The following is a 21,350-nucleotide window of genomic DNA, read 5'->3' as shown; positions in this document are numbered from 1 at the left end:
TTGATTTGGTTATTTCAGTGTTACTAATATACTAATTTGACACTTCTACTTCATACTTAACTAACATTGCTAAAGTGAAACTAGATCATCTAAACTTTTAATTACTAGATAAGTATCTATGTATTTAATTTTATTTTTTATTCTTTATGTATGCTAGAAGAGTATCTTGTAATAAAAAAATTATTTTTTTTGACCACTTGCATAATAATTTTAGATCTCTGTCCATTGTATCATTTTACATTTCATCGCTCTTCAATTTTTAAACTCTACACATAATTATCTCTTATTAAGTGATGCCTTTATAAGTAATAAAGATATTCCTAATTTAACAATTAAAATTATAAATTTAATATAAAAGTTAAGTATGAATAATGTACAAAATTTGAAGTGAGAACATGTAAGAAATTAAGTGAGAATCTGAGATGAGATGAAAAATACTGGGTCTAGCGGGTCGGGTATCGTCTTCTCCACACGGCCGGGGTAAAAAGAGAACACGTGTGAAATTACAATCAAATCTGGTAAGTTATTTTATTTTATTTTTTTCCGTGTTGCAAATTCCAACTATAATATGCGAGTAATTTGTTTATATTTAATTTAATGCTCCGTATATATTTGGGATTGGAAGTAAGAGGAGGAGAGGAAGAACAGTGGCGGTAGCAGCAGCAAAGACAGGCCGGCGTCTGCAGCGGTGGGAGTGCGATATATTTGTGGTTAGAGGAAGGAAGGAGTTACGCACATGGTCTCTCTCTTTCTCTCTCTCTCTCTTCTAAGTCTGAGACAAAACTTGCTTCTCACCCTCTCACATCACCACTGCACTAAAATCCAGTAATCCACTTGGATCTCACACTCCTTATTAATTGCTGCTCTCTCATCACTAGGGTTTATCGTCCTCCACTCTTCACCCATAGCAGATCTTCCTTACTTGAGGTATGAATTCTATCACATTCTCATTTCCTACCTTTTTTTTACTACATTATTGTTACTGTTATTGTGGTTGTTGAATTTATTAAGTCTCCCAAGGTACCTTGATTCCTGATTATCTCTCATTGCTTTGGCGCATTAGTTACTGCATAGATTTTCTCCATTTTGTTCCCTGGTTTATTCGTTTCTCAGATCCGCCTCCTTTTGCTTTCTTTCTTCATCGATTTGCTCTTCTTTTATGCTTTCTCTTGTCTCACTCATGCTTACCTTTCATTTTTTAAAAATGCTTTTCTAGATGTATTCATTTACTTACTGTTGCATTTTCTAGTCTGCTATTGTCACCTCTCTCTGCGATTGGATCAGCGTTTTGACTATGTTTTATAGTAACAGCGAACTGCTCATTATTTGGATGACTAACTGCAGTTGAAACTGAATATTGCACCTCCAATCTGCCTTCATTCTTCAGCAGATTTTTCCTTCATCTTTGGGGAGCAGGAGACCAGTGCTACCCAGACATGATGATTAACAAACAACTTCTTTTGACTTATCTATATCTCCTTATTTATATTCTGCTTTCGTCTGGGGTTATTTTGTACAACAAGGTATGCTGCACCTGTCTCTTACTCTATTTTATTAATGCCTTTTCATTCTTATCTAAATATAGCCCATCATTTTATGGTATTGTATAGTTGATATTAGCCTTGTGGGAGTTTTTTTTTTTTTATTCAAGGAAATCATAAGATGTTTCCCTACAAGTTAAGAAAAAACTTTTGCTCTTGTTACTTAATGTCAGAAAAACAATTGAACATAAACTGGATTTAAATTGAAATTACTAATGATCTTTGTTTGCCTTCTTGTTTGTTTGCAGTGGGTGCTCTCACCAAAATATTTCAATTTCCCATTTCCTATTACACTCACCATGATTCACATGGGCTTTTCAGGCTTAGTAGCATTCTTTCTTATCCGTGTTCTCAAGGTAACAGTGCTATTGCTCTATGTTCTTTCTTGTACCAGTTTATTTGAGCAACAGATTCATTACTTCTTTGGTTCTCATTGATGGGATTGAAGAAATATTAAATAAAGTTGGAATTATTATTTTCCCTTGCAAGATTGATCTAATTTTTTTAACTATTGAAAATAAAATGCAATCCATATGATACTTGAGGACAGCCAATTTTCTAGAGTTGGCCAGTACTTAAAGCTTCCTTGTTCACATATGTTTGATTTTTGAATCTCATTTTATTTACTTAAGTTCAGATACTTATCTGTATAAAGTGGCCAATTCACCGGCAGGTCTCTAAACTAGGAATTTTGTAGCTAAGGTAGAGACTTTATGGCAGATTCTAAACTTAGTTTCCTGTTTTTCTTTGCTCTTCTTAATCCTTTTTAGGGATAGTTTGGTTATGAATTAGTTTTGGAAATCATTGGTCAACATTCAACAAGGATATATAAGTCTTCATGGATCATTGTAGATGACCTATACTGGATAATACTGAAAAAGGAAACAGAATGCTTTACTTTTACAGATGATGGAAGAAGCCGTGTTCTCAGTATTTCATATTTGTAATACATTTTATATAAAAAGAAGGATCCACCATTTGCTGCAATAGCTGGAACCACCATTTTCTGTGTATTTGTGCATGCATAGCCTTCCCCTTTTTTGCTATTTTGGCTATGGGGTTCATAATGCAACTTCTTTTACATACCCTCAATAACAGTACCTGGTGATCAACTTATTTACTTGTGAATTTTTGTTCTGTGTAGGTTGTGTCTCCTGTCAAGATGACATTTGAAATGTAAGATATCTGCAACTTACATCCTCATCTATGTTGAATATTTTTGTCATTTCTGATCCTTAAGATGTATTCTTCCATCTACAGATATGCAACATGTGTGATCCCTATTAGTGCTTTCTTTGCAGCTAGTCTTTGGTAAGTGACTCGTAAATGGAACTAAAGTCATTTTTTCACTTCTACCAAGGCCTTACATATTTTCATGAGTTGTTTCTTTCAGCGTAGATGCCATTTATCTTAATAATCACTATTTTATTTTCTGTTAGTTGGCCTTAGGAGTGGAAATACCATCTTTACCAACCATCAAGGCACTTACCTTAACATGATCTTAATATCTCAACACTTCATCTGGATGTTACTGAAAAAGATAAGAGGATGCTTCACCTTCACTAGTGATGGAGGAAGCCATGTTCTAGTAGTTGATATTTTTAACACATATTAAGTAAAAGAAGATCCCCTGTTTTTTATGCAATTGCTGAAATAGAGATTATATTTTAGACTTTTAGCTTCCATAATATGACAGAGATGCAGTGTGGTATTTCATTAATAGCTATTTCTAAAATAATCATATTTTGTCTTCTTACAGGTTTGGCAACACTGCTTACTTGTTCATATCTGTAGCCTTCATCCAGATGCTCAAGGCTCTAAGTATGTTTCTTTAGACATAACATTTACGTTTTTAACTCTCAGTACTACCACATTGGGGCGCATATTAATTGATTATACCATGTGTTATTCTAAAAAATACAGTGCCAGTTGCCACATTTGTCATGGCGGTAATTTGTGGAACTGACAAGCTAAGATGTGATGTATTCTTGAACATGGTATTAGTCAGCATTGGTGTTGTCGTATCGTCCTATGGGGAAATTCACTTCAACATTGTGGGCACAGTTTACCAGGTCACTGGGATATTTGCTGAAGCTCTTAGGCTGGTCTTAACTCAAGTTCTTCTCCAGAAGAAGGGATTAACTCTGAATCCTATCACTAGCTTATATTACATTGCACCATGCAGGTATACTAATTTTTGTTAGCTGATGCATCTATTTTTGCTGTTTGCCTAGTCTGAAGGCGCTGTATGCAAGTGTAGACAGTTTTTATCTTTAAGACTTCTGCATTTGCATCACTGCATCTATGCATGTCCCTTTGAAAATTTGAAAATTTTTCTTTCTAGTTTCTAAAACTGACTTGGCTATTGGACATCTGGACATATATATGGCACTTAATATACTGAAAAGCAGAGTAGCATTCTATGAATGTAGGATGTGGAAAAGGCATTTTTCTCTCTTAGAGGGAAAATGTTGTTTCCAGTTATACTGTGCTGGAAAATTCTTCAGCTATAAGGAAATGCTAACCTGTCATTATGTGCAGCTTTGTGTTCCTTTTTGTTCCATGGTATCTTCTGGAGAAGCCCGGAATGGAAGTCTCACAGATCCAGTTCAACTTTTGGATTTTCTTTTCAAATGCGCTCTGTGCTTTAGCTTTGAATTTCTCAATATTCTTGGTGATTGGTAGAACTGGTGCTGTGACCATCCGAGTTGCTGGTGTCTTAAAAGACTGGATTCTTATTGCCCTATCAACTATTGTTTTCCCGGAGTCAACAATTACCAAGCTTAATATTATAGGTTATGGCATAGGTATACTTCTTATTCCGTGTTGATGTTGGGGAAGTAATATTTCTTTTCTTGCTTTGGTACAAGGAGTCATTTATTAAGCAGCTGAATTAACACCAATTTTGTATTGCTCCAGCATTGTGCGGTGTTGTAATGTATAACTATCTAAAGGTAAAGGAGTCTCGAGCATCCCAACTTCCTATGGCAAGTATTATGGACCGAACTGCTAAGGTACAGGCTATGAATTCCATCTGGATTGATAGTTATTCTCATCTTGCTTACTGCAGCCATCTCGTTTGTTTTTATTTTAAATTTTTATTCTGCCTTAATAGATACGGAGTACTATAAAATTGAAGTTTATTATTTCCTTTTCTTTAGAATGTGAAATTTTGAGCTTTTTTTCCGACTATACAGGACCTTAAGATGGAGAAGAAGTCATCTGATCTGTATGTACCAGATGATGTCGTAAACATCAGTGGAACAAGGAATGGTTCTCAAGATTCGATCACTGATGAAGAAGCACCACTGATTCCTTCAACTAGAATATCTCATCTTGGGCGAAGCCAACTTGGCAGCCACTCTGCATGACCACTGCTGTTCCTTTAGTGGGTCAGGTTTATTTTGTTTGGTAGAAATAGTTGAAGCATATTGAGACAGCCGGCTCTCTGTAGTCTGTACACCACCCACCCACCCCCTTCTTTTTTGTGGAAAAATGAAATTGTTTTTCGTTGCAAACCCTCTTAACTTGTAGTTATATACATGTAGTATATTTCAAAGATGGTTGTCAGAAATAGTATTGTAGTGTGTTCTTTAAAAATGTTTTACTTGTCTCTCGTCTTTTTTAATTGTTTATATTACACTAACTACTTCGTCTTTATTCCATAAATATAAATAAAAAGGTCTTTCTGGGTATGGGATAATCAAGGAGATTAGAATACATTGTGCGGGTGTTTGGTAAATAGTTATTAACTAATAATTAGGTTAATAGGATTGACTAGTTAATAACATTAGTTGATTGTATAAAGATATTTAATAAATTAGCGATTATATGTAAAATGATTTTTTAATCGAAAAATTTGTTTTGAACAATTTTTAAATTTTAAGTTAATGGAATTGACTAGTTAATAATATTATTTATTGATTGTTTAACCAAGTCAAACAATTAATAATAGTCAAATAAATCAAAATTGATTGATAAGCTAACTATGTTACCGAACAGCACCTTTATATTTTTAGGATGCCACCTCATTTAGAATCAATCTTTATCGAGGTATTTTTCAAGCCCAATTAACTAAATTTGGCTTCCCACAAGAGTTGGCGTTTTCCTTTCTGCTATATATGTAGAATTATAGAAAACTGATACAGCCAGCCATTTGACCACAGTGCCATTAATATAGTAGGTTCAATTGAACTCCACTCTGCTAGTCATTGCTATACTACATACAATATATTGAAACCATAATTGAAATGGCTCCTGCATCGATCAGGGGAGAAAAGGATTATGAGAAGGATAAGCCTGCTTTTCCTTTCTGTAGGCCCTGATGTCACACACACATTCAAATCACACTTAGTTCATGCTACGTACTCCAAGCAATATAAGGATATGTGTAATGTTAACTTCATAATATATCACCTGGCCACATTTGATCCTGCCAGCGCAACTGTACCTACAATTATAAAAATGAAAGGAAATCCAACCAGTCGCTGGTTCCTTCTTCCTCCATATGTTCTTGGAACTCCAGTTCGCACAACATACGAGTATGAGTCTGTTTAAGATTTATCATATATTAACCAGATAACAGGTTAGATTTTACACTCCATACAAGATCAAGTCAAACAGATGTCCACATCAGTAACTTGCCTGCGTGAGAACTTTGCACTCCTGCTCCTGTAATCATCATTAAGACGTTAATGGTATGAGCTTAAGTCATTCGAGTAACTTTTTCATTGTAATGGCAATTTATAGACTTCAGTGGTTCACATCTCAACAATCATACAAACTCCAGGAACCCCATTGATCAGTAAAGATAAAATAATGTCATGATGAAACAATCCATAATATTATATTGAAAATCAAGGAAATGGAGAGGAACATTCTTCCCGACAATGTTTTCCATGGAAAAGAAATGACAAGTCATGATAATAAATACTTCTAAACCCCGTTATTCTACATGGTAAATGAGTAACTGTTGCAATTCATTCATAACATTAAAATAATAATAATAATAATAATAATAATAATAATAATAATAATAATAATAATAATAATAATAATAATAATAATAGTATTAGATTCACAACAGAAACCAATCTTAGACACCCAAGAAATGCAGCAAAAATCACATAAAACCTAAGCTACAAATTGGGTAAATAATATGGAATGCCTGCTTTAAAAATGTAAGCAATTTGGAGTATGTGAAATATATTCACATCATATATGGATCTTCGCAATAAGATAACTGTCTACACAAGGAGAGTGAAGGAAAAAACTGCCAAATATCTCATCAAGCAGCGTGATGCTTAAGCAAGAATAGTTAATATTTTTCAGCCCACTACTGCTGCATTCAAGATTTTGAGAGTGTGATTAGTAGATTCGAATGTAACTTTAGCCTTGAGGGCAATTGGTTTTTCTAGCTTTTGCTTGTCAGTTTGCTTCTGAACCAAAGTACCAAAGAAAAAATGGTAAAAGTATAATTCAAAAACTAATATGGTTTTGTCCAAGGCAGTATAATTAAAAGTAGATCACAAGAAGCCTCCTAGGCATAAAATCTGTGCAAAGTAGCTATTCCATTGATTAGGAATTCTATTCAACTTACTAAGCTCAGTAAGGCTCACTAATCAAAGTGTAGAAGAGAGAAATACCAGAGCACAGGCAACTGTATGCTTCGCTAATCTGCAGGCAGCAATGGACTCATTTTCAGAATAAGGCAACGATGATCAATAAACTCCAAATAACAAAAAAGGAAGCACAAGCACAACCATACTTGGGCATGTACATCAAGGAATAAATGCTTACCATCTTGAATTTACATTCTGCATTTGATTTTTCGTGAGCAGGAAAGCGATCAGGATGAGTTTCCCATACCTTCCTTCTATAGGCCGCTTTAACCTAACCACAAATTCTCAAGTTATTAAATAGAAACGGATTTCTGTTTTCAGCAAAGTAGTGTGATCAAATTTCGTCAGCTTTCGGCACCATCGGTAGACAGAGCAAAGTAGAAGATGGCATATGGCATATAGAAGCAATGCTCTTAAGGTAGAACTAATTCAATAATTTCCTAAATCGCAACAACTCCATATAATAGATAGAATAGAATCATAGAAATGGCAGGCGACTGAAATTCAATACATGGATAGAGCAACAGGAACTTACCTGAGATGAGGAGGGACGACAATTTGGGGAAAAACCTAGCAAGTCTTTTGCCTCGTCGGCCAGCATCTCCCTCCCGATGAATTAAACTTGGTTTGCCCGTCTAAGAAGTCTCGTAACATCATTTGGTATTCATTACCAAAAAAATAAAATATTATTTTACCCCGCTTTATCATGCCGGGCCCTACTCAAGGAAACACTCAGGTCTCAAACATCATAATCAAAATAATAATGTTGTATTGATTAATGAATTTTTTAAGTATAAAAGTAATGGACTTTGTGATTGAGTTGTGACTTGTGCTTCAGTAGTATTCGAAAAAGTAAAACAAGTGTACTTATCTAGGGGTAAATATGAATTAGAATTAATATAATTAAATATATACAAATATTTGTTATATATGTGTATTAAAGTTTTTTTTTTTTTTTTAATGGAAGGGGATACTCCATTAATGTGGGAGGGGAGAGAAAAAAAAAAAAGAGAGAAAACTATTTTTTTTTTAAATAAATAAATTAAAAGACTGGTCAGGCGCGGTGTCAGCGCGCCTGACGTGCCACACGTGGGCGCGTAGTTCACGCGCCCGTGTGGCACTTGGCTGTGCGCAAACGCGCACAACATCTATTTGTTTATTTCTTTCTTTTTTTTTTCTTTTTTTTGACACTATTTTGTTTTTTGCAGGACAAATCTCTTCCCAAATAACTCCACCCCACATTTGTTATTAACCCCACCCAACATAATTGTTCTGACATTAATCCCAAATAAACCACAGATGTGGATGCTCTTATAACCTATTACATCAAATGATATCATAATCGCCTCCAAGGCTCGAATCATCCACTTATTTTTTATTGTCGTTTTCATAATATATGGCTAGGCTTGTATTTTTTATTTTTTTTTAAATGTACGTTTATACTCAAACAGTCAACATGACTTATTATTATCATGGTTATATAACCTATATTATATTGATTGATAGGATATGAAATGATGATGAATTTAATTAATGAGATATATTGAGTGGTTGAATTTGGTTGTCCATCGGTCAACCATTAGTCACAAACATTTAAACGAAAGGAATTTAGGAAACCTCGGACATCCATACATTGAAATGCAGAGTCTGCCGGATGTACTTGCTTCATGTTGCTCCGATCCATTATTCCGAATTGCATCTCAGCATTGTTATATAATATAATCTCCATCCCTTCATCCACAATCTAAACTCATCCACAATATAATGCCATCTTTAATTTCTTCTCTTCTTCTGTCCATTATTGTAATTATAAAATAAAAGGAAAAAGGAAAGAAGAAGAAACGAAGAGATCAGAGATTGATTAATAAGAAGCTGAGCTAAGGGGGGATCGGATCGGAGAAAGATGGCAGGTAATAATGTAGTCCTCCCCTTGGTGTCTATCATCTTTGTGGTGGTGGTTCTGTGTGGAGCCGTTCTGGTGTTGCGCATAGGCGACGAGGATGCACCATCCAACACTAATCGAAATATTTCGACCGGCGGCTCCATGAAGTCTGTTACAACATTCTGTCAATATGCGGAGTACAAAGACTCATGCGCCAAGAGTATCTCCCCAGTGGCCAAAAATCAGTCAGCCACCACTAAGGACTTCATTATCGCAGCCATACAGGCTACAATCGAGGAAGTGTCCAACTCCTACAAGGTTGCCGCGGATACCGACGTTGACCAGACCCTCGATCCTTACAATCATATGGCCATTGAGGATTGCAAGGAAATGTTGCAAGATGCGATTGATGACCTTGAGGCGTCCTTATCTGTGGTGGGAGATAGCGAAATTCACAGCCTCAACGATCGCGGGGACGAGTTACTCAACTGGGTGTCTGCGGTGTATGCCTATCAGAAAACCTGCACGGAGCAAATTGAAAAGCCGGAGTACAAAACTGCGATTGAGGATGGCATGATCAACGCCTCCCAACTAACCAACAATGTAATCAATATCATAGCTGATATGTCCAAGGTCATAGAGGCATTCAATAACATCACCAAAGCAGTGGACTTACTTCATCATGCTGGAGCTAAGGCGGCAAGTAATATTGCTAAAAACGACTCTACCACCACCACTACCTCTCGTCGCCTCCTCCAAGCCACCGCCCAGCTGGATGATGATGATGATGATTTCCCATCGTGGTTCCCTGCAGCAGATAGAAAACTATTGGCTGAACAAAAAGCAGGGAAATTGAAGCCTACCACGGTGGTAGCCCAAGATGGTAGCGGCAGCTTTAAGACAATTCAGGAGGCACTCAAGGCCTACCCAAAAAAGCGTAAAGCCAAATACATCATATATGTCAAGGCTGGAGTGTATAAGGAAGCTCTTGAGGTCAGCAAGAAGAAGAAAAACATTTTCATGTACGGAGATGGTGCTGGGAAGACCGTTATAACTGGCAACAAGAACTTTGCCGTGATGAGAATGACCATCTCAAGAACTGCCACCTTTTCGGCTCTTGGGCAAGGGTTTGTGGCACAAGGAATTACCTTCCGCAACACTGCAGGTGCAGAAGGGCATCAAGCTGTGGCTTTTCGCAGCCAGTCTGATATGTCAGCCCTTTTTGATTGCTCCATTGAAGGATACCAGGACACACTATATTACCACACCTATCGCCAGTTCTATCGCAACTGCGTCATCTCCGGTACTATCGACTTTATCTTTGGCAAGGGGACGGCACTCATCCAGAACAGTGTCATCATTGCAAGGAAACCCTTGTCAAATCAATTCAACACCATTACTGCCGATGGAAAAGAGCTAGCCAAGGCCAAGGGTGGAGTGGTACTCCAGAATTGCAGAATTGTTCCAGATACTGCGCTCTTCTCCGCCAGGTTCCAGTTGAAAACTTACTTGGGAAGACCTTGGAAGGCCTACGCCACAGCTGTGGTGATGGAGAGCCAAATAGGTGATCTGGTCAGCCCGGTGGGATGGAAGATTTGGGACGGGGAGAGTTTTGAGGACACTTGTATTTGCTGGGAGTATAAGAACTATGGACCAGGCGCAAACACGTCTAGGAGGAATAGAGCTTTCAAGCAATGGGGGTTGATTGGTGACATAAGAGCCAGACGATACACCGTTGGATCTTGGCTCAACGGAAATACCTGGTTGCCTGCCACCGGGATACCTTTTGCCCTCGGTTTCACTAGAAGCTAATTATTAAGTAATTACGTACGTTAGATCTTATAAAATTAATTAATAGATGATTGATTAGATCGATTTTGTGTATGTACCTAGTTTTGGAACTAATTCATAAACTCAACTGCCAAGATGTGATGTAGTATTATATTGGAAAGTATTTATCTAATTAAATACTTTGATGAACTAACTCTATTATTAGATGAGATGAGTTAACACCGCTTTCAATGAGGCTTGATCTCATAACTTTCGATATAAGAGAGGTCACTACATACATGCCATTTGAACATAAGGTACTTGGCAAAATTAATTAGTCATATACATTGAGCACGCACATGAATAAATTAAAGCAGTTCATTCATAACAGTTGATGACCACAAACATTTAACTGAAATTTCTGAAAAGTTGGGCATCCATGCAAATGCATACACTGTACGTACGTCATCCTTGTTTCACGTTGCTCGATCGATCTGATCTATTCGATCCGCATAGCTAGCTTAGCCTGCTAGCATTGTTATATAAACGTACTTCAATTCCTTCATCTACAATATAATAATCCAAACCCACCCATCATCTCACATCCCCGCCCCCCCATCGTTCTTCTCTTCTTCGATCCTACATACTGTAACAATAAATGAAATAAGGAAAGAAGGGGGGTGGGTTATTAATTAATAATAACCAGGAGAAAGATGGCGGGTAACAATATAGCCATTACTTTGGTATCCCTCATCTTAGTGGTGGGTGTTGTGTGCGGAGCCGTTTTGGTCTTACAGGGCGTTGACGATGCATCCTCTGGCAAGGGCGATCATGGTGTTTCCACAGGTTCCATGAAGTCTGTCACTACATTCTGCCAATACGCCGAGTATAAAGACGTATGCGCCAAGAGTATCTCTCACGTCGCTAACAACCACTCCGCCACCACTAAGGACTTCATTTTTGCTGCTATTAAGGCTACGCTGGAGGAAGTCCACAAATCCCACCAGCTTGTGGTTAACACCAAGATTGAACAGAGCACCGACCCTTACAATCATATGGCCATTGAGGATTGCAAGGAAATGCTCCAAGATGCCATTGATGACCTTCAAGCTTCTATATCTGTTGTTGGTGACACCGAGCTTCACACCCTCAAACATCGCGCCGACCAGCTTCTCAACTGGATGTCTGCGGTGTACGCTTACCAAACTACCTGCACCGAACAAATTGAATCTCGGTTATACAAATCTGCCATTGAGGATGGCATGATCAACGCCACCCAGCTCACCAATAATGCAATCAATATCATCGCTGAGATGTCTAAGCTCCTAAAGGCATTCAACATCACAACAACCACCGACTTACTTCATAAGGCAGCTGACAAAAATAACAACAACAACAACAACACTACCTCTCGTCGCCTCCTCCAAACTGACCATTTCCCAGAGTGGTTCCCTATTGCAGATAGGAAACTTTTGGCCGCACAAAGAAGAGGGAATTTGAGGCCTAATGTGGTGGTAGCCAAGGATGGTAGCGGCCAGTTTAAGACCATTACTGGGGCACTAAAGTCATACCCACCAAAGCACAAAGCCAAATACGTCATATATGTGAAGGCTGGAGTGTACGATGAAATTGTGGAGGTTGGCAAGAAAATGAAAAACGTTTTCATGTACGGAGATGGTGCTGGGAAAACTATTATCACTGGCAAAAAGAACTACGCCCACATGAAAATCACCACCTCAAAAACAGCCACATTCTCGGCTCTTGGGAAAGGGTTCGTGGCACGAGGAATTACCTTCCGCAACACCGCAGGTCCAGAAGGGCATCAAGCGGTGGCTTATCGTAGCCAATCTGATATGTCAGCCATTTTTGACTGCTCCATTGAAGGATACCAAGATACACTATATTACCACACCTATCGCCAATTCTACCGCAACTGCGTCATCTCCGGCACCATCGACTTTATCTTTGGCAAGGGGACTGCACTCATCCAGAACAGCATCATCATTGCCAGGAAACCCTTGGTACATCAATTCAACACCATTACAGCTGATGGTAAAGAGTTGGCCAAGGCCAAAGGTGGAGTGGTACTCCAGAACTGCAGAATTGTTCCTGAAACTGCGCTTAACCCATTGAGGTTCAAGGTAAAAACTTATTTCGGAAGACCTTGGAAGGCTTACTCCACAACCGTGGTGATGGAGAGCCAAATAGGTGATTTGTTGAGCCCTCTTGGATGGAAGATTTGGGATGGGGAGAATTTTGAGAAGACTTGTATGTATTATGAGTATAAGAATAGCGGACCAGGTGCAAACACCTGGAGGAGGAACAGAGCCTTCAAGAAATTTGACGTGCTTGGTCCCATAAGAGCTCGACATTTCACTGCTGGACTTTGGCTTGACGCAAACAGCTGGTTGCCTGCCACTGGAGTACCTTTCGCCATTGGTTACACTAAATAAGTATATGTTTGGATGAAATTCGTTCGGGTCGCATGTATACATTTTATTAAATAATAATAATAATTTCATTTATATTGGTTAATTATATATATTTTTTTTGATAAATTGGTTAATTATATTTAATTGATCTCAATAGCAAATCATGAACTTCTATAGAATAAGGTCTAAATTGGTCACAGAACATTGAACATCAATATACTACTGAATAAAAAAAGAAGTGCAATTAGGTATAACACCCAAATATATGTATGAAATTTCAACCCAAAATGTATGCAATTTCATCAATTAAACCACGGAATGAAAAGGAAGTGCAATTAGGTCACTGAACACCTCAAATGTATCAAATGTATGCAATTTCATTCAATAGCAGGCCGTCCTCCTTCACCTTTGGTGTCTCCGTCTCCAACCAAAGACGAAGGAGGGGGGAGAGTGGTGGTTAGCCCCCGGCATTTTAGTAAGAAGGCAACTTGATGAAATGGATGATAACCTACATCCTACATGTTCAATTCAGTGGCCTAAGTGCACTTTTAAGTTACTTTCAGTGATTAATTTGAATCTAATTCTTAAAATCAATTCAGTGGCCTAAGTGCACTTTTAAGTTACTTTCAGTGATTAATTTGAATCTAATTCTTAAAATTAATGAGGTGAAATGAAAATGGTATGATAAAAGAAAATTATTGTAATTATTATATACATATTATATTGTACGGAGTATTATTTTTTTAATACTCAATCAATCTCAGGCTAATTAATTTGAACAAGTTGAAGTCGTTCGCATATTGGTTTTAATTCTAGATTTCTAGTTACAACCATCAACTTAGGGCTTAGGTAGTTTGGGATCTTACCTAGTGTACAACCCGAATCGCATTAGGGATTGGTAAAGTTAGTATTGAAATGTGCAGTGCTGGAGAAGTATGAATGTTGAGAGCATTGAAGCGTTAATTGAGTTTTCTTTGCGGCTTTGCTCACTCCCACTCGCTCCTTCCCCCCTCCCTCAAAAGGTTGAATCCACTCGCTCCATTCAGAAGGACTGAAGGAGGAGGAGGCTCCTGTCTTTTGTCTGACTGTGGAAGATGATAAAGATGATGAGGACTCAGGTTCAGCGTGAAGGGTTTTGGCGGAGAAATCATATATCCCTTTTTCGGGAGTGGTTCAAACCACACAAGGATTTTAAAGATAAAACCTTTACGGCTGCTGTTGTTAATCCACTAGGATATGCATCTGTAACATCTAACCCTTCCGTATTCAATCTCGTTCGCTTCTGCTCTACTGGTCAGCTCTGATCTGATCTGTTCCACCATCGTCTTTCTTTGTCTTCCTATTTACACAGCTCACTATCCCCTTTTGGCCAAAATGACAGAGTTGCGACCACATCTATCACTTGACCTTATCAAGATAATGGATCAGCGGTTGTCTTCTATTGAGAGCAGGACTTCCTATCTTCAGAGTGTTCTAGATCAGGTAATCTGTAATCACAACTCTACTTCATTTCTTTGCGATTAGTCCTAGTATTAATCGAGCTCTTTGTAATACAACTCTTTTTCTTCTCCGCGGAACACTTCAATATGTGGGTTGATTAAAGACAGCCAGAATTGTCTCCTCATGAATATTCAATAACCAACAAGGAGCTTAGGAAACTCAGAGATGTAATGCAATTCATAACTGAACTCAGGGCTAAACAGAAGGTACGATTATCTTCCCTGGCCTTTTTTTTCCTGGTACATTCATATTTCTAGCTGAGTAAGAATATTTGCAAATTAAAGCCTATGAGTTTATGTTTCTTGGCTCTGCAAAAATTTAAAATCTTTTTGCTAGTAGGAAAAAAGATTGTTCTGTTTGATTTTGGTTCTGGTTTAGTGTACTCTGGATCACTCTATATGTCTGGTCGTGGTTAAATGGTGGCAAAAACATGTATTCTTGTGTTTTCTCACTTCTGGGCACTATTTTTGCTTGCATAGTATTTTGTAAGGCCTTTATGTTTATGCTGGTTAAATCATTAACATTGACATAATTTATGTCCTTCCTTTCTATATGTTTTAAATATAATGGATTTGTTGCCCTTCGAGATGGCTCAATGACCACTCTTCTTCTTCTATTTTTCCTGATGTCAAAACTGAAAAGGCAGAGGCTTATATAAAGTTGTTACTCACCCCTCTGTGTTCTCTTCACCCAAAAAATGGTATATTTCAATATTTCCCTCGTATGAGGGTCTCAATTAAATGACAATGATTGTTCTTGTGATTTATTTATTTTTCAATTGATCTTACCATCTGTTATATTTTCCCTCCATCTGTTTTGTGATACCTTTTTTTTTTAATTGTAGGAAATTGAGGAACTAGAACTAGTAATTTCTGAATGCCAAGATGATAAAGAGATGCAGCAAATGGCTTCCGAAGAATTGAGCCAGGCCATAGAAGGAGAGAAGAGGCTGCAGTATCTTCTTCTGAAATCACTATTACCAAAAGATGATGCTGATGAGAGAAGCTGCATTCTGGAAGTGAGAGCAGGTAAACAATTTTCATCCAAAATTATTTGAAGTATACTTTCATGGGAGTATCGCTAAACTCAATGGAATTAAGCTTTAAACCCGTCTAGTTGGGGTGCTCTACACTGGTTCTCTTTCTCCACATCTTGTTGCTCTCTGGCTTTAATTTCAGTTTAGTGACTGAAGAAATTTGTGTCAGGAACTGGAGGTGAAGAGGCTTCTTTGTTTGCTATGGACATATTCAAAATGTGGGTTACTGCACTGCTTTTGGTTTGTAAGGGTCCTTTTTTGTTGTCGTTTATGATTCCATCCCTGCACAAAATGCATCAGGTATGAAAAGTACTCAATGAAGAAAGGTTGGAAGTTCGAGATTCTAGATGTAGCTGAATCTGATCTCAAAGGATACAAGGTCGGTCAGCCACACCTTTTTGACAAATACTAGTTATATATTTGGGACCAAGAAAAATTGTTCAGTTTCTAATGATTAATGACAAGGGGTATCCCTTTTGTAGATGATGGAATGCTATAATTGGGTTATGTTACCACTTGCATGATTAAAATATTTTTAAAAAGCTAATATTCAAAATTTCTTGCCAGGAAGCTAGTGCAGCTGTGTCTGGAACTGGTGTGTATGGAAAATTAAAATTTGAAAGTGGTATTCACAGAGTTCAGGTACTTGTCTTCAAATTTGGTGTTGTACTGAAATATACTTGTAGAAATCTAAATCTACTATTTGCATTCATGTTGCTTCTTTTTCAGAGAGTTCCTGCTACAGAGAAATCTGGACGTGTCCACACAAGTGCTGTGTCTGTTGCAATACTCCCTCAGGCAGATCAGGTCTGTATTTGTTTTATTTTATTTAATTTTATTTTAAGTTGATGGCGTTGAAGATTCTTTTGTATGGCAATCATGGTTAGTGACTTTCACAAGCCAGTGTGTATGTGTCAAATAGAGAGGTATTGGTGGAATGGTGTAGTCCCCCCTCGTCTCTCTTTATTTCAGTCTTTGGCCCTTGTTTGTTTTATATATAAAATTTCAGGGGAAAAGAAAATCTATACTGGCTACAGAGAGACACATAATGTATATATGTACAAGAGTCCCCACCTTTTTTTGTCCAAGATGGAAACAGGTCTAGTTCTTTATGGGTGGTTGAACAATTTAAACTGGGGTGGATGTAGCCATTCATGGAGTATAATGAATGTGAAAACATAGTTCTGAAAAAAATCATAATATATACAAAATCAAAAGAGTCACGCATCTTACAATTAGGATTTACTTGTTTCAAATACTCAACTTGCGTTTATGGTAAGTCAAATTGTGCTCCCTACTTGATTGGATTTTCTCAGTTCCGGATTCAACTTTTAAGTAACCATGTTAATGCTTCTGCAGGTAGATGTTCAGTTGAGAAATGAAGATCTGAAGATTGACACGTATAGAGCTGGTGGTGCTGGAGGTCAGCATGTAAACACCACTAATAGTGCTGTTAGGATCACTCACATTCCTTCAGGGTTGACTGTTGCCATACAGGACGAGCGATCCCAACATATGGTAAGGGAACTGAATGATTGATGATTTGAGCATTTTGGCGTATGATGTAGTATTTACTATATACGTTTGCTTAACATTTTGGCATATGGTTAGAAGCATTTAAACAACCAGCGCTCTTATTTGTATGTCATGACTGACATATATGCAGCTCACTGTAGAGTGCCTACATTTTTGTTATCACATATTCTCCTTTCTTATTTCTGGAACATTCGTGCACTACTTTTTATTCTCAAATGCTCGTGTTTCCCCATTTGTTGTGTCTGTCTTTCCAGAATAAGACCAAAGCTCTTAAAGTATTATGCGCAAAGCTCTTTGAAATGGAAAGATGTAGAATTCAAACTAGTAGATCAAAACTCCGTTCAGAACAGGTAAGAGCAGTCTTTGATTGTTTGGTGTGTGTAGGATTACTTTACTCTATTTTACCCATCATAAAATGGTTTTCCCAAAACCTCGAGCAGATTGGCAGTGGGGACAGATCAGAGCGCCTTCGAACTTATAACTTTCCTCAAGGACGGGTTACTGATCACCGAGTTGGCATTACTAGTCATTGTATAGATGATGTGATGCAGGGAGAGAGTTTGGACAGTTTTATTGATGCTCTTCTTTTGCAGCAGGAAATGGACGCCATAGCATCTTTCAGCTCCTCGCATAATACTTGTAGCTAAGTACCTCACAAAACATATAACCTTTTTATCTCTTACATTTGTTGAGCTCATGCATGGCTAGTTGGCTACCCCAAATGTTAGATTTGAAACTACCTTCAAGTTCTTTATTTGGTCCCAAGGAATCAATTATCAATTGGATTCTCTATCCTTCCCCCACCCTGAAATTACACACATACATACATGCGTGTGTGGAGACTGGAGGATGTGAATATGGAGGTAGCCACATTTTCATACTCCTGGCTATTTGAGCAAAAGAAACTTGGATATGATCCAAAGTAATAAAAATCAAATCATTCAGTATCAGTAACCACCACCACCCCTTTGGGGTGGTTTTAGGGGGTAGGGGAAATTGACAAGACAAGAAAAACACATTATGGATTTTGAGTAGATGTAAGTATAACATCAAAGTCGCTCAGAGTCCATTCTGCCACTTCATCTTTGTCACTAACAAAAATTTCAGTTCCCACATCAAGCGATGTCCATATTCTTCTTGCAGGAGGGGTACCTGGATCCTGCATATCACAGCCTAAAATTACTCCACTTGTTGTGTTTTGTTTGCAATCATCAAACTACTATATACACTCCTCACTCAAGTACCTGATAGAAGTAAAGCCTGCTTGAAAGAGCACCGACATCTAGCTCCCAAGTTCTTCCATCCCCAACCCATCCATGTCCTTGTTTGGTTGGGTAGCCATATTCTTCCCATATAGGGTGAGGCAACAGCTGAACCAGTTCCTGTGCCTGAGGATTGCTGTAAGGATCGCAGATGCTGTATGGTTTTTCGAGGTGTTGGGCGTTCCCTGGGGCACAATAATAGTGATAAGCGGCGTAAGGAAAGTGAGCTGTGTCATTTCTGTAGATTTTGGTATCATTGGGGGTGATGTGGTAGGGAGGGCAATTTTCGACATGATTTGGGGTACACCAAGCAGGAGTTGCTGGATTGATAATCATCTCACTGTATCTGGTGATATCCGTAAGCACATCTCCATCACAGGGATCACCATTGTTCTTCCAGCAGCTACCAATATCAATCAAGTAAAACTGGCTCTTAGCTCCTCCCCCCTTCTTCACATCCAAACTCAGTCTCACCTTGAAGTTGGGAGACTCGGGGAGCTGCACTCATACACAACCCCAACTTAAAATAATAATACTCCGTAATAATTTTAATTAAAAAGACTCCCTAGTGGGCTCAAATTTTGGTTCTTAGCATCAGATACTACATTGTAATAAAATCAATAGTACTCAAAAAGAAAAGAAGAATAGCAACAAATTAAGTTGTGAATGGGTCGGGTCGGTCATGCCTGCTGTCTGGCGGCAAGACTTTTTGCACCAAATTAGAGGTTCACATGATTAGTGAAACTATTCATTCAGTAATGACTATGATTTGTGCACAAGTAAATATAAAATAGGTTTGCTGATGTGATTTATTTGTTTTACATAACTAAGCAGTTTGCAAGTGGATAGGTAATAGTAACGCTGCCGATTTTTGCTTGTTTGTTCTCTTGTTTCCTAATGATATCAGTAAAATTTCCTAGCTTCAAATAAAAACAACAATAACAATAATAATAATAATAATAATAATAATTATTATAATAATAATAATAATAATAATAATAATAATAATAATAATAATAATAATAATAATGGTGGTACCAACTCAACAGACGTACAATCTGGGGTGATGGTTATGTGCATTTGAAAAGGAAAAGGAAATGAATCATGTGGCTGTGGCACTGTCCCACTGAACTAAACCATGTGATGTGCCTTGTGGTGATTTTGCTATCAAAAAAAGGAAAAGGTCATTCCTGCTGTGCTGTGGTTGGGCAGTAAGGTCAATCAAACCCGTGAAAAGTAATGAGCATGAATAGGAACAGACTCTGTGTGTGTGTGTATGCATTGGGAGATCGATAAAGATGCAGATGCAAAGGAATGAGTGTTAGGTAACTCGAGAGAGAGAGAGAGAGAGAGATTAATATATTAATGGGAATTATGAAAGATTAGATTTAATTAATTTGGTGATGAGAGAGGTACTTACGGTCTTGAGCATTCCTCTGGTGTCATAGTGGTAGCCTCCGGAGAAGCCTTTGGTTGCATCTGCTCTCAAGTAGAGCATTAGCCATGGGTAGGATTTTGAGGTCTTGAGTTTGTGGGTGAAAACCCAACTTCCCTCTCCTACTTTCTTCTCCCACACCACCTCAAAGTAGGAAAGGCTGTCTCCTTCTCCTCCGCCCGAATCATAGGTGCCATTGAAGCCTCCTCTCATGGCGAGGCCGCCGGCACTTAAGCTGGTAGGGGTGTGATACAATAGGGGGTGGTTCATGCAACCCTTGCCAAAACAAGGAAATCTGCCCGGGGGAAAAGGCGGCACTTTTTTCCCGTTCTGAGGGCAAACACCGGATCTTGTGTCGTAGTTGCCATTCTTGAGCATAATCATCCAAAACTGCCACGGCCTTGGTGAATCCAGCACTTGGCATAATGAACCTAGATAAAGCTCCTTCTCCGCGGCATAAAGGTCCGGATTATTCAAGGATCCGGGACTGAGCCCGGGGAATGGCTTCCCAACTCCAAGTCGGTTGTCGGCCTCCGACACCAGGTGATTTATCATTGTAGTGTTATTGTGTGAGGAGAGGTCAAAGCAATCGGCAGCTCTGGGGCTACCCATTCCCGAGCCGGAGGGAGCTTCCTGCACCCCAACTTCATTGCAGAAGTTCCAAGATTCCAACCCCACTCTCAGACCGTCTCTTCTCATTCCCGGGTCTCCCACTGCAGACCAACTCGAATCATCTGAAGCTTTGGATGGGACAGCAGCACAAGAAGAAAACACAATAAATATTACTTGAAGCAACACTAATATGGAGGAGGAGGAGGAGGAGGAATAACTAGCCCATTCCATGGCAGCTCGATCTGAGCTTAATTAAGGAAAGCTAGACGAATGTAATTTTTAAATAATGTGCAACCTCATAACATTATATTCCCCTAGCCGCCTCACCTCTGCAACAAGTAAGCTAGTATGTATATATGTGTGCATTAGAATTTACAATTTAGAGAGAAGGGAAAGTGAGTGAGCGCAAGGCGAAAGCGTGTTAGGGCATTGTGGGGCTGCCCCACCATGATTCCTGTCGCAGTCAGGACAAACAATCCTCCCTCCCTCTTCACCGATTCTTACGTGTACGCAGATTCCATGTTATATATATTTCAATATTAGTATCGCTTTTGCCAATGCCGACTGAGGGAGGAGAATAACTCCGTGACACGAAGCGGATTTCTCTCATTTCTTGAAATCCAGGCCTAAAATTAAAATATACAAGAATCCCAAAAAAGCATGACGACCCACTTTGTTTATGCTTTATTACTTACCTACCTACTTACTGCCAGGCCCAACCAA

General features: G+C 38.4%; 6 protein-coding genes across 15 annotated transcripts; 4 read left to right on the top strand and 2 right to left on the bottom strand.

Annotated features, from left to right (window-relative positions):
• The first annotated feature begins 528 nt into the window (after positions 1 to 528).
• On the top strand, positions 529 to 5,148 carry LOC109159643 (probable sugar phosphate/phosphate translocator At3g17430). Of its 9 annotated transcripts, none has more exons than XM_019307779.1 (11): positions 529 to 739; positions 879 to 927; positions 1,391 to 1,523; positions 1,790 to 1,897; positions 2,686 to 2,717; positions 2,802 to 2,852; positions 3,301 to 3,362; positions 3,465 to 3,726; positions 4,083 to 4,348; positions 4,461 to 4,555; positions 4,739 to 5,148. In XM_019307779.1, the coding sequence occupies exons 3-11, from the start codon at positions 1,437 to 1,439 to the stop codon at positions 4,910 to 4,912; spliced, it is 1,137 nt and encodes a 378-aa protein (XP_019163324.1). In that variant the 5' UTR covers positions 529 to 739; positions 879 to 927; positions 1,391 to 1,436; the 3' UTR covers positions 4,913 to 5,148. The 9 variants fall into 9 exon arrangements, with proteins under 9 accessions (XP_019163324.1, XP_019163280.1, XP_019163281.1 ...); XM_019307745.1 differs by having other exon boundaries at positions 530 to 739; positions 1,306 to 1,523; XM_019307737.1 differs by having other exon boundaries at positions 530 to 739; positions 1,250 to 1,523.
• Positions 5,149 to 5,626: 478 nt separating this feature from the next.
• LOC109158059 (chaperone protein DnaJ) lies at positions 5,627 to 7,819 on the bottom strand. Its single transcript, XM_019305881.1, has 6 exons — positions 7,698 to 7,819; positions 7,341 to 7,433; positions 7,187 to 7,217; positions 6,186 to 6,212; positions 5,958 to 6,090; positions 5,627 to 5,862 (listed from the first exon to the last, which is right to left on the bottom strand). Exons 1-6 carry the CDS (start codon positions 7,761 to 7,763, stop codon positions 5,808 to 5,810), a joined length of 405 nt encoding a protein of 134 aa, XP_019161426.1. The 5' UTR covers positions 7,764 to 7,819; the 3' UTR covers positions 5,627 to 5,807.
• A 1,108-nt stretch (positions 7,820 to 8,927) lies between these two features.
• LOC109159414 (pectinesterase-like) lies at positions 8,928 to 10,937 on the top strand. Its single transcript, XM_019307528.1, has one exon. It carries the CDS (start codon positions 9,066 to 9,068, stop codon positions 10,854 to 10,856), a length of 1,791 nt encoding a protein of 596 aa, XP_019163073.1. The 5' UTR covers positions 8,928 to 9,065; the 3' UTR covers positions 10,857 to 10,937.
• A 286-nt stretch (positions 10,938 to 11,223) lies between these two features.
• Positions 11,224 to 13,362, top strand: LOC109158511 (pectinesterase-like). Its single transcript, XM_019306427.1, has one exon. The coding sequence runs from the start codon at positions 11,528 to 11,530 to the stop codon at positions 13,265 to 13,267; it is 1,740 nt and encodes a 579-aa protein (XP_019161972.1). The 5' UTR covers positions 11,224 to 11,527; the 3' UTR covers positions 13,268 to 13,362.
• A 699-nt stretch (positions 13,363 to 14,061) lies between these two features.
• Positions 14,062 to 18,079, top strand: LOC109159616 (peptide chain release factor 1). Of its 2 annotated transcripts, XM_019307729.1 has the most exons (11): positions 14,062 to 14,539; positions 14,628 to 14,728; positions 14,854 to 14,952; positions 15,591 to 15,774; positions 15,952 to 16,000; positions 16,083 to 16,161; positions 16,350 to 16,424; positions 16,512 to 16,589; positions 17,142 to 17,300; positions 17,573 to 17,668; positions 17,759 to 18,079. In XM_019307729.1, exons 1-11 carry the CDS (start codon positions 14,341 to 14,343, stop codon positions 17,963 to 17,965), a joined length of 1,326 nt encoding a protein of 441 aa, XP_019163274.1. In that variant the 5' UTR covers positions 14,062 to 14,340; the 3' UTR covers positions 17,966 to 18,079. The 2 variants fall into 2 exon arrangements, with proteins under 2 accessions (XP_019163274.1, XP_019163275.1); XM_019307730.1 differs by lacking the exon at positions 14,062 to 14,539 and having other exon boundaries at positions 14,627 to 14,728; positions 14,850 to 14,952.
• A 129-nt stretch (positions 18,080 to 18,208) lies between these two features.
• LOC109159605 lies at positions 18,209 to 21,139 on the bottom strand. Its single transcript, XM_019307727.1, has 3 exons — positions 20,001 to 21,139; positions 18,563 to 19,078; positions 18,209 to 18,477 (listed from the first exon to the last, which is right to left on the bottom strand). Exons 1-3 carry the CDS (start codon positions 20,856 to 20,858, stop codon positions 18,337 to 18,339), a joined length of 1,515 nt encoding a protein of 504 aa, XP_019163272.1. The 5' UTR covers positions 20,859 to 21,139; the 3' UTR covers positions 18,209 to 18,336.
• Positions 21,140 to 21,350: the final 211 nt, after the last annotated feature.

Source organism: Ipomoea nil, unplaced genomic scaffold (genome assembly GCF_001879475.1).
Source record: "Ipomoea nil cultivar Tokyo-kokei standard unplaced genomic scaffold, Asagao_1.1 scaffold0302, whole genome shotgun sequence".
Classification (NCBI taxonomy): domain Eukaryota; kingdom Viridiplantae; phylum Streptophyta; class Magnoliopsida; order Solanales; family Convolvulaceae; genus Ipomoea; species Ipomoea nil.
This window is presented reverse-complemented; position numbering and strand designations above follow the sequence as displayed.

Bases quoted from the DNA above. Each gene is read 5' to 3' on its own strand.
- LOC109159643 (XM_019307779.1), top strand. From the start codon at position 1,437: ATGATGATTAACAAACAACTTCTTTTGACTTATCTATATCTCCTTATT. The intron at 1,898-2,685 runs GTAACAGTGCTA...TGTTCTGTGTAG, and splicing joins TTCTTATCCGTGTTCTCAAG to GTTGTGTCTCCTGTCAAGAT. The intron at 2,853-3,300 runs GTAAGTGACTCG...GTCTTCTTACAG, and splicing joins TTCTTTGCAGCTAGTCTTTG to GTTTGGCAACACTGCTTACT.
- LOC109158059 (XM_019305881.1), bottom strand. From the start codon at position 7,763: ATGCTGGCCGACGAGGCAAAAGACTTGCTAGGTTTTTCCCCAAATTGT. The intron at 7,434-7,697 runs GTAAGTTCCTGT...ATTTGTGGTTAG, and splicing joins GTCGTCCCTCCTCATCTCAG to GTTAAAGCGGCCTATAGAAG. The intron at 6,213-7,186 runs GTATTTCTCTCT...TGATGATTACAG, and splicing joins ATACAGTTGCCTGTGCTCTG to GAGCAGGAGTGCAAAGTTCT.
- LOC109159414 (XM_019307528.1), top strand. From the start codon at position 9,066: ATGGCAGGTAATAATGTAGTCCTCCCCTTGGTGTCTATCATCTTTGTG.
- LOC109158511 (XM_019306427.1), top strand. From the start codon at position 11,528: ATGGCGGGTAACAATATAGCCATTACTTTGGTATCCCTCATCTTAGTG.
- LOC109159616 (XM_019307729.1), top strand. From the start codon at position 14,341: ATGATAAAGATGATGAGGACTCAGGTTCAGCGTGAAGGGTTTTGGCGG. The intron at 14,953-15,590 runs GTACGATTATCT...TTTTAATTGTAG, and splicing joins AACTCAGGGCTAAACAGAAG to GAAATTGAGGAACTAGAACT. The intron at 16,001-16,082 runs GTGGGTTACTGC...AAAATGCATCAG, and splicing joins GCTATGGACATATTCAAAAT to GTATGAAAAGTACTCAATGA.
- LOC109159605 (XM_019307727.1), bottom strand. From the start codon at position 20,858: ATGGAATGGGCTAGTTATTCCTCCTCCTCCTCCTCCTCCATATTAGTG. The intron at 19,079-20,000 runs GTAAGTACCTCT...GTATGAGTGCAG, and splicing joins CCAGAGGAATGCTCAAGACC to CTCCCCGAGTCTCCCAACTT. The intron at 18,478-18,562 runs GTACTTGAGTGA...TGTGATATGCAG, and splicing joins GCAGGCTTTACTTCTATCAG to GATCCAGGTACCCCTCCTGC.